Source organism: Limulus polyphemus, unplaced genomic scaffold, assembly GCF_000517525.1.
Source record: "Limulus polyphemus unplaced genomic scaffold, Limulus_polyphemus-2.1.2 Scaffold470, whole genome shotgun sequence".
NCBI lineage: Eukaryota > Metazoa > Arthropoda > Merostomata > Xiphosura > Limulidae > Limulus > Limulus polyphemus.
In genome coordinates, this window is record NW_013666080.1 from 417,810 (window position 1) to 429,754 (window position 11,945).

An 11,945-nucleotide genomic window follows, 5' to 3' on the forward strand; every position below is an offset into this window, starting at 1 on the left:
CACCTTGTATATACCTGATTTTCTTTACACCATCATATTTTTCTTTAATCCACTTTAATTTGATTGACTGTCTTATGAAACATTTTTCTACCCTTAATGTAATGATTCGATTTTGTTTCCCTAAAATTTCTTAATCAGCTCAGCTGGTAGGAGACTAAGTTATTCTTTAATGATAAACGCTACTATTGACCACTTTCATTTTGTGAAAATTAAAATAAAATAGTAAAACTAGCATCAAATACTATATTAAAGACAAGAAATATCTACGAGTATGTTTCAAATATTAATCTTATCTTCAGGTTCCGTAAACAATATCCAGAGGTCATCTGTCATGTAATTATAGGCTGTTAGTATTAGTATTGCTGCGCCATCAAAAATTTGATGTAAGAGACTATTGGTAATACGATTTAAGATATATAATTTTCTGCAATTATCAGAAATAAAAAATAAGAACCTTGTCGACCTTCTGTTTATACCAAAGATGTTGCACTGTCCAGGTATATAAAAGGGAGTCAACGTATGAGTGTGGCAGACATCAGCCATCCGGAGAGAGACAACTGTAGAGCAGCTCAGGATGGTCTTTAGGGTATGTATACAGACCGGAAGTTTTTGTACAGATATATATAACTTGATTTACTAAATCATCTGTTAAACGTTTCTTATAGCCAGATTTCTGGGTATAGGACAAATTCAAGCTGTTTTTCTGCGCCAGTTTCCCCCCAAGATATTATTATTTTATATATCCTAGATTGGGCATACATAACGTACAATGAATTGTTAATAAACTTAAATTCTTCAATAATTATGAGACGTTGCCTACTTGACAGAATAGAGTATGTTATGTTTTTACCAGAATATTATAAGCTATTATAAGAGATATTGGAACTTCAATAATAACATTAAGAGGCATATTAAAATATGCGCAATATTTGACATTAAAAGTTAATGATAACAAATCGACAAAATGATTAGATCAAAAATAAAAATAGATTTAATGCATGGAAGGAAATAGTAAATGCTTTGTAGATGAACACACTTGACTCAAAATCTTTTTAACACTAATTCTGATTAATTAGAACAGAAAAGAGTTGAAAATGTTTATAGTGAGAAAATACATGCTCTAATTTCTCTATTGGAAAATTTTGTAAGTCAAAAGATAGAGACATATTTTAAAATCTGGCTATAACAACTAAGGTACGAGATTTAAATTGCAAATAGCTGATTTTATACGGGTTCATTTTGTCTCTTAACCAGAAAAATAAATAAATGTACATTATAAATACTTCTAAACATGTCTAATTAAATAAAAACAACATTTTAGTGTTATAAGGTCGTTTATTTCTAGTATTAAAATGTCTTATATACACCATTATTCACTACAGAAATTAAATATTGACGTTAAGATAACCATCCTAGAATTGTAAGGAAGTAAAGCAGTTATTTCAAGCTAAATAAGTTGAATAAGTCATAACTTTGTAAAACATTGGTTCGTTGAAGAATATTTCGAAAAGTGTAAAAAGAACCAAGTTATAAAAGGACAATAGCGTAGGTAACATATTTTTTAACTAATATGGATTAAAAGGAGAAGTGCTATAGTTATCTGATATTTCTTTTTAGATAATTCTCTTCTGTTCCATGTTGGCGCTTGGCGCCAGCACTGGATTTCCGCCAGGTGGCGCACCTATAGTCTTACATCTGGTGCCACATGCTTACAAACCAGTAGCTGCTCCACCAGTTGCCCCACCTGTTGCTCCTGCTCCAGCTCCCCCTGTCGGAGAGGTGAATATAGAAAATCTGCTAATTTTCTCTTTCTTCTTATCTAATCTAAGGCATTTCTCCAGATGTGGATGGAGTGATTAATTACACAAATACATTTTACTTCTATTTTTCAAGATATATTTTATTTCAAGGAATTCTAGAATCTGAATTAATCGTGATATTTACATTTCTCGGGTAATTTTTCTCCAATATATATAGTATAAAACTCAAAACAAAAGATAAACTATGTTAACCCAAAGTAAAAGCTAATTAACAATGGGTGTTCTTAGTTCTATATCAAACTATTGTATAAAAGTAGCTGAAAAGGTATTGACGTAATGTTTACCACCAAAGGTATGAGGCTATAAAGTAATGTTTAGACATAAATAGTGACTCTTTAACTGGCTTATTGTCATACTTTATTGTTCATTTTCCTTCCCATCGTGTATAATGCAGGTACCGATATTTTTCTGAAAACATTCATGTTAATCCACACAGTTATGACATCATTGTTAGCCCCCCATTGGCACAGCGTTATGTCTGCGGACTTACAACGGTAGAAACCGGGTTTCGATACCCGTGGTGGGCAGAGCACAGATAGCCCATTGTGTAGCTTTGTGCCTAATTCCAAACAAACAAACCTGACATCATTATCAATTAAATCATACCAATGTTTCCGTTGCTTGACTTTATAGAAATATTTGTTTCTATTTGCTGTTAAGTAAAACATACAAAATTTAAATAACGTGAGAAATAACGTTTATTGAACGTCAAAATAATGTGTATCATGAAAAAACCCTTACATATTCAAACCTTTCTACTACTTTTTAATATGATTTACCTAACAAGCAGAATCATAATATTAATCGTAAGATTCATTTTACGTATAAATCTTTTCAGTATATTTGATTTGCTAATATATGAAAGCAAGGCCCCAAAAATAACATTTATACGGGTTTTCCATAAATATAATGCATTTTAAACAAAAATTAATTAAATAAAATGAAAGGCTGCAAAATTGGCTATGCACATCATAGAAATCCACCCTCAAATTTTAGAAGCATGAACTCATAAGTTTACTACTGAGCCATAGGGGTTCTAATAACCCACCGAAGGAACTTCGTGTAGTGTGAAACCTACAGTGGGTCAACACTTTGTTTTTACATTGTATAAAATATCTATAAAACTATCATAAGTTGTACCGATGTGTGGAACTATCTGTTTGTTTACTCAATTTTTGAAATATGCACATTATTTTGGTCAAAATGACTTCTGCACGTAGACTTTTGTCCTTCAGAGAATGTAAAAGATAAAAACTGTTCTCGTAATATCCAGTAAAGGGTTCCATAAATGGACAATAAAAGGGATTTAATGGGTCTTCACGTTTGGCTAACTTATGTTAAGAGCCGACCAGAACAAATATTTATATTCGTATGTTGAAAGGTGTTAAATTGGAGCTCCCATATGGAGATAAAGAAGTTAGAACCACGGATTTACCTGCAAATTAACACAAACGTGTATAAAGTCGTTTACAACAAAGTATGGAAGCTTTTTTTACGTATTTGTCTAATGAACTTTCGTAACTTATTGTCCGGAATATGATAAGCAAAATAATGCCATAGCATTTTTTGTCTATGCATTTAAAACAATGAAATAATTAACTGCTTTAATCATTTCAGCCCAGTCCATTTGCCTTCATGTACAGTGCTGTTTCCGGAAAAGGGGCTCACCAAAGATCAGAGAGTGCAGATCCATCTGGAAAAGTGAGTGGATCTTATAGCCTGACACATAAAGATGGAAAACAGAGAAAAGTTGATTACACTGCTTCCAAATCAGGATTCTCAGCTCTTATCCACACCAACGAGCAAGGAATAAAACCTGGTGAAAATCCAGCCGATGTTCAGATTATTGCTCTTGAAGGAGCTGCTCAAATACCAAAAGTTGGCGTTGTAGGAGCTACAGGACCCGCTGAAGCCCCAGTAAGAACCTACACTTACAATAGTATTTATTCATTAATCGGTTAAGTAAATGATGTTTTACGACCTTGAATACCTAATAGTAATTGAAGTTGTTTTCAAACAAATGTATTTTCTGGCAAAGATAGCTTGATATTATATGCACAAAAACTGTGGATCACAAAACAAAATAATTACTTTAATGAATTTATTAATTTAATTAGTTTACATGAGAATTGATAATGTTTGTTCGCCGTTTTCTTTCAACATGACGATATCCATAGTTTAAATAATAGCAATCTCTATATCTGAATTTATACTGCACTACTAAAGGGGAATTTAACGTAAGGAATATCCTATTTGAATGAACTCGAACGTATTCTGTACGAAGTCCTTATTGGTTTGTGTATGTTTTGATTGTCTTTTGTTGTTGTTTTGATCGTTTCATATATTATTGTCAATTTTTTAATTATATATGTTTTATTTTTATCCAGTCTTCCCCCTTTTCGTTCATGTATACTGCTGCTGCTGGAGCTGGGTCCAGTTCTAGGTCTGAAAGTGGAGATTCCAGCGGAAACGTGAAGGGAACTTACTCCTTGGATGACGAAGATGGACGAAAGAGGATTGTGGACTACACTGCCGGAACTGAGGGATTTATGGCAAAAATTCAAACTAACGAGCCTGGTATAGTACCAGGAGCAAATCCAAATAATGTCGAAATTCTTTCTATTCCTGGCGTAGCAGCTATACCCGCTGCTGTTCCTGCCCCTGCTGCTCCTGTTGCTGGCCCTGCTGCTCCTACTGCTGCAGTATCTGGTCCGGTAAGTAATGTTTCCTTCCTTAACATTTTGTTAACCTTATAAGAGTTAGAAAATAAATTTAATTATGCCTTTTTGAGTAAATGCCACGTAATTGGTTACATATTGTGTTGTGCTCACGTACTATATTAGTCCTTGCTCATTTTTAGTTAACACCAACTCAAATATGTTAATTAGGTAAATGTCCAATAGGAATATTGTAGAAAAACTATATTCTGTTACTGACTTTGTGGCATTTCTTTAATATCTTGCGCAAACTAGTGGTTTTTGCATGTTCCTTGTCTATTGTAGTTACAATTGTTAACTTATGAACTGAGAACCGTTTGCCTGATCATTCGACTGACATTCAAGCTCATCTAAAAGAGAAAGAATGGCAGAATTCTGAGAAATAATCAGCAGTGTTAGGAAATGGCTCTTGAAAGTATTTCTCAAAGTTTATTTTAATTTCACTAAGCACATATGGTAAAATAGTTTAACTGAAATATAATATTATTATATCATTTTAGAGCTGGTCAATGCTTATAAGAATTCCGTATGTATAACGTTATTTTTTAACTCTGTTCCTTTAAAACCTCATATAAATCACGTATATTGCACGTTCATATTTTATTCACAAATTAAATGTTTAACAAATCATAATGAAACACGGATTAATTATTTCAGTTCATGTAGATATTAAACTCTGCTGTGGAGAAAAACAGTTATTTGTCGCTGTGTCTATCTGTGCGTGGGCGCATAAGCTCACTTCACAAGTTTCTTACTGCAGAAAGCTAAAAAGAAAAACTGGATAACCTAACAGACTTCTCTAACTGCAAAGTGAATTCATATTGTTATTGGTTTATATATTTCGTTTGTTCTAGAATAAAACTATTGGAATATCTGTTGGGTCCGCTGGTGGGAGTCGAACCCAAGATTTAGTGTTGTAAGTCCGTAAACTTATCGATATCCCACCGGAGTACCGCTTAGCATAAACAATAATATCGAAAATCTATGCTTTGAGTTTTTATTACAAATACTTGTGTGAATTTCCGACAGTTGATGTAATAGGACAGGAAGAATGTTGGGAAAGAATATCAAAACAATTAAAACGTTGTATATCAGTAGTACACGATTAAATAATTACCGTTATTTAATTTTTTGCCAAAAATGCTCAAACGTGTGTTTTATATTTAATTAAGAAGATATTATACCGTTTTATCATTTCATTTACTTTGAAAGTTTAATACAATATTAATAATTTATTCCAGCCGTCCCCCTTTTCGTTCATGTATACCGCTGCTGCTGGAGCTGGGTCCAGTTCTCGGTCTGAAAGTGGAGATTCCAGCGGAAACGTTATAGGAACTTACTCCTTGGATGACGAAGATGGACGAAAGAGGATTGTGGACTACACTGCCGGAACTGAGGGATTTATGGCAAAAATTCAGACTAACGAGCCTGGTATAGTACCAGGAGCAAATCCGAATAATGTCGAAATTCTTTCTATTCCTGGCGAAGCAGCTATTCCCGCTGCTGTTCCTGCCCCTGCTGCACCTACTGCTCCAGTATCTGGTCCGGTAAGTAATGTTTCCTTCCTTAATATTTTGTTAACTTAAAGAGTGAGAAAATAAGTTTAATTATACTTTGTTTAAGACGAAAGAATATTAGAATTCTGAGAAATAAACAGCAGTGTTAGTGATTGGCTCTTGAAAATATTTCTTAAAATATATTTTCATTTTACGAAGCAATATTATTAAATTTCTTTTAATGTTATGTTATTTTCTCTACAAGAGAAACTGGATAAGTTAAGGAACTTTTGTATGACCAAAGTAAGTCCATATTGCTCACGTTTACCTCTGAATTTTTATTAGAAAACATATGTATGCATTTTTGACAGTTAAAGAAATAAAACAGAAAGAAGAAAGAGAAAAACCCCAAAAACAATTAATTAAAGCGTTTTATTTCTGCACATTAAAATAACTAACACGTAATAAAAACATTTTGTAAATGTAAAATGATGTAAGAATGATAGTGCCAAAAGGAATACAAACAATAGTATAGAGATGATCCAGCTATACATTATTCATCCATAGATGACTTTCAATATTAAAATTTGATGTTACACTATAAAACTCACGAGTACAAAATGGTTACGAGGTCGGTCGAATTGATCGACCTCGTAGCGAGAGTCTGTAATAATTAATATACATTTTGACTCAACTAAATTTTCCTTGTACGCAAGTCATAGGCTCTAATCTACACTACATTGATGCATACCCCTGACATGACCATGATATTATGTTAAACTGACTGCATACCAACAGTCAGGAATATATAACTTCCAATTGCAATAATATTTAAGTCAAATATACATTTTACAGCTGTATAACAGTATAGCTATGTCACCCCTATATTCTTGTTTGCTTTATTTTTGGCACTGCCATACCTGTATCATTTACACTTACAAAATGTTTTATTACTTATTTCGTGAGATTTTTTTCCCTTGACTGAAAATTAGTGTATTTCATGAATGTGTGTAATCAAATTTAATATTATGTATACTGATTTTTACGCCTTCACTTCATACGTAATATAGGGGTTGGATCCCTAAAGACACTATTTGTATAGTGTACAAAACATAGAGTCTACCGACTCTATGATGATATATTTTCTTAGTGTTATCCCACTCTTTTGCCTAAAAAGCTCAAACGTGTGTTTTTACTTTAATAAGAAAAGAAAACACCTGTTCACTAAATCGTTTGCTCTGACAGTTTAATACAATGTTATTCATTTTCTCTAGCCGTCCCCCTTTGATTTCATGTACACTGCTGTTGACCAAGTAAGACAACTGTTGCTAAACTGTCTGGTATTCATTATTGATTTTATTATGAATTTAAATATTATAATCTTAATAGTATTGGAAACGTCTAAGAAAATAAGCATTTATTTTGTTGTTGTACTAGTATGAATCAGGTTAATTTCTCTTAGATAAAGTGACTACAAATAAAATGTTATTTATCTGTCAAATACAATACATCTCACTATTTTTCATTTTATTAAATTTATTTATAATGTTATATTTTAGAGCCCTTTCAGCTTTATGTATACTGCTGCTGCAGGAAAGGGGTCCAGCTCGAGATCAGAAAGTGGAGATGCTGGTGCCAAAATAAAAGGATCCTATAGTTTAAAACATCCAAGCGGACATCAGAGGATTGTAGCCTACTCAGCCAATGGTGAAGGTTTTATGGCATCTGTAAAAAGCAATGAACCAGGTGTGGAACCTGGAGCAGATACTGCTGATGTTAAGTATTTGCCCCTACCTGAGGTTGCCGTGGCCGCTCCTGCTCCTGCTCCTGCCCAAAAACCTATCTCGGCCAAAGAACTCTTTGCAGCTGCAAAATACGCCCCTGTTTCTCCGGCAAAGCTAGCCAACTACATATGGTATCCCACAGCTATTGTCATAGACCAATAAACAGCCGTTGATACTTTTTTAAGCATTTTTAACCGGAACGACAACGGACAATTTATTTTAAGTCTTCTACACAGATGTTCTGAGCTCATATCAACAGGTTCACAGCTTCCTCTCAATACACTTGTTTTTACCTAAATGATATTGAACTTTTTAGGTATACTAACAGATGGATAATAAAGCTTTTTAATGTTTTAAAATTAATAGGTGTTTGGTGTTTCTATTTGGAAGACACGTGTATAAAATAAAGCTTATATAAAATAGATTAATCATGCTCTTATATATATATGGCCAAAATGTATTTAGCAAGCTACGCTCATGCACTGATTTTTGTTGATGTTTCTCAAAATGTGATAGCTTAAACTGGGACCAGCAGATTACTAAGCTTGTGGTTATAGTTAATAAAACAAATGTGAATTATGTGCCCAATTATGCAGCTTTAGAACCTACTTTATTTGGCTACTTGGGGGTACTTTATTGTCTAAATTTAAACTGATTTGTCTGCAAGGCCTTTTTGATGTTTATGGGAAGTACAGAATAAGATGTTATGTAGTGAAATACATATGACAAATAATCGCTCACTACGCTCATAACTATAATAATCTTTACATTTCAAGGTATAACATGATTTTTAATTTGACAAATTATAATCAAATCTGACTTTCAAAAACATTTTAGCATGTGTATTTTAAAAGATTTTTGACTAAACATTTTCATGCTAAATTTTATTTGTAAACTCGGCGTGTATATTGCTCTGTTTGTGTGAAAATGTGGTGCTAAGGTTTCAACAACAATGCTTATGTTTATTTCGATTCGCTTCTTTGTGTTAAAGTCTAGTTATACTGCTGTGTTTGTGTGTATATATATAAATAAATATGTATATGTACATGAAGTTCTAATAAAGAAGAATGTAGCAGAAGCATTTAAAAAACCTGAAATGTTTAATTGTTATTTTTCCACAAGTTTAGAGGTTTCCAAATTTAGTCTTAAATACTTAAATTATTGTAATCATTTGGGATTTTAATTACCTAAACATATTAAATCCTTTTTTATTGTAAGACATTAATTAAATTTAGAAAAAAACTACATTTATAATCTAGTAAATTTTAAGCATTTAACTTACTGCACTTTAAAGTAAAAGTAAATGTATTTTACTAAAACATCACAAGTCCTCATCTATATATCATTCATTCATTCTAGGCTGTATCTTTCCTTTTCATTATTTTGTTTATTTGTAAAACACAACTTAATGACTTGATTCTAATTTCTTTTAGATAAACCACCTGCCCTTAAACCAGAAAAAAATAATCCTTCAGTCAATAAAAGTCCGTCTATGACGACTATGTGGTAAAAATGTTAGCTCAAATGTTGTCGTGGCTAAATTAATTTTAATACAAACACAAATGATATATAAACAGATTTATGTGATAATAAATGGATATTTTGCATTAATAATGTTTTGAATATGAAAAATAACCTTTGTGCCTAATATATCAAGATGTTCTCTTTGGATTTGTTTGTGATAACTCTCGAGAGACTATCGTTTTCACAACCATCAGTTTCTTAATTTTGGCAAGTTCTTTGTGTATTTTTTCCTAAACTTACTTCACTGCCTTTAATTGGAAATATTAATAAACAACTTTTACCAAGCTATAGACCACAGATCCACAAATATTTTTCACTGATTAAATTTGTTTGAAAATTGTTTGAAAGTATTCAAATTCATGTCGCATAAACAAATTTACTGCGACCACTTATCTCAATATTTTAGTTATATTATTTATTAACAAATGACGCGCTAACAGATGGAAACTTCTTATAAGTTCACAGGAAGGTGTACTTGCTAAGTCGTAGTTTTTCTCCTTTGGAAACTTCTTATAAGTTAACATGAATGTGTGCTTCTTTTCTCGTTAATGTCAAGTATAATAGTTTGTAATGCAACAGAGACGATAGTGAAAACTGCTTAATTAAAAACTAGACCAATGATGCTTGAGTGAAGTATTACAGTTCTTATGGAATATTAAAGTTACCTGCGGATGTAGACTTTAAATACAATGGGTATCCACATCTTGAAAAATCTAAATTCCTTATATGAATGTGTCTTTATGAGCTAAGTGTACGAATATTTTGCGTCGAAATGGGCTGTTAACATACCCTTTCCAAGAGCTATAAATTTTCCGTTGTATCTTATTATATATGAAACATCAAAGAATGTCAAAATGTCCTGATATACGCCGTTCTGTCGTGCCTTCGTATCTGTTGTAGTGGTTCATTTTAGTTGTTTATTTGCATATTTAAAATCATTTTATGTGAAGTAAAAAATCGTTTTATGATAATGTAGTCAATCATCTGTACTCTTTGAAATACGAAAGTGACTAAACAGAGATTTGCCTAACATTAAATGCATTTTCTCATTTCATTGAACTTATGATTCTATCGGCTTCAAAAAGTTTATCGCTGAAGAATAAGATAAAAAAAAGGCTTCGCTAGGAAACCCTACCTCTAAATCTTCAGCGATAACACAGGACTGCGAATTTAAATTTCATAAAAGCTGTTTCGGAAAATAATATTAATTTTTTTCCTATCACGTAAGGATTGTTTACAAATTGGGAAGAAGAAAAACTCCTACTTATATCAAATTATTATTTCGTTTACCACAATGAACATTTTTTATTACTATCTTTGTTAACAAAAATACAAACAAACTAAAGGAAAGGGAAGAACATTAGTGTCAAACGAATATGCATCCTCATTCATCCTGATTTGTGTGTGTGTGTGAAATCTACGTTTTTTAGTCTCAAAAGTACGAGTTGTGGTCTTTTTATGTATTGCGTTATGACGTTTTGTAAAAACTCCGTACGGAATGGAGAATAAAGGATATTATTTTCGAATTCAGCGTACAGGGATTACCGTAGAACATGTCAAAATTTCAAGACAGTAAAAACCATCGCACTTGAGGGCTTACTACGCTAGAAATCGAAATTCATGCCCTGCGGTAGGCATAGGGCAGATAGCTCACTCTACAGATTTGTACTTAAACAAAGAAACTATAATAATAAATCCATGGTAGTTGCTGGGTGGTGAAAGTATGACACTGATCTTGAAAACGTGCATCTAATTATACACGAAATCAGATCACTGTAAGAGATAATTACAGGAGCCGTAGACTGAGAAAAGCCACACCCTCTATTATCTATATATATTTTCTTCATAGCTCTTCCCTTCCATGTTGATCTGTCTCCTGATTAGCTCCCACACCATACCCAGTGTCTCAGTACTAAGTCTATAGGTTTACAACGCTAAAACCGGGTTTCGATACCCGTGGTGGGCACAGCACAACTTGTCCACTGGGTAGTTTTGTTTAACAACACTCAAACCCCTCAAAACCCATGTCTCGTGATTAATAATATACGTTATACTGTTCATCTTATTATCAGTGTACTATATTTAAGCTATGCATTTGTATGTAAGATATATTTGTATGTATAATCAAAATGGTAATTATAATTGTATTTCATATCTAATTTGGCATGGCTGAGTATGTTTTGTTAGGTTGTTTCATTCTTTATAGGTTTCGGTTCTGTAAATGTGCAAGCTAGTTGTTGTGCGTTCCCCGGTGGGACAGCTGTAAGTCAACGGAATTATAACGTTAAAACCCGGGGTTCGATTCATCGCGGTTGACACAGCAGATAGCCCAAAGTGGGTTCGCTCTAAAAACAAACAATAATTATTTTGCCTTCGTCATTTACGTTTTCTTGGTAAGTGACGATAAAATGGAGTTGTACTGAATTGTTATATTTTAAAATCACAACCCCATATTCTCCAATAGTTATTGCTTACCTAAGTAACGAACATTAACACCCAAAGTGATTAAAATGCGAGGGTTAATTTCAAAACATATCATACAATTCCTCAAATGAACAAGACCTTTCTCAGACTTGCACCTGTGTTATTAAATGAAACAGGTCC

General features: G+C 32.7%; 1 protein-coding gene across 1 annotated transcript; it reads left to right on the forward strand.

Moving 5' to 3' along the window:
- Nucleotides 1-485: 485 nt before the first annotated feature.
- Nucleotides 486-8,871, forward strand: LOC106458482 (trans-splicing factor Raa3, chloroplastic-like). Its single transcript, XM_013918001.2, has 6 exons — nucleotides 486-586; nucleotides 1,618-1,779; nucleotides 3,438-3,737; nucleotides 4,208-4,534; nucleotides 5,779-6,084; nucleotides 7,593-8,871. Exons 1-6 carry the CDS (start codon nucleotides 575-577, stop codon nucleotides 7,977-7,979), a joined length of 1,494 nt encoding a protein of 497 aa, XP_013773455.1. The 5' UTR covers nucleotides 486-574; the 3' UTR covers nucleotides 7,980-8,871.
- Nucleotides 8,872-11,945: the final 3,074 nt, after the last annotated feature.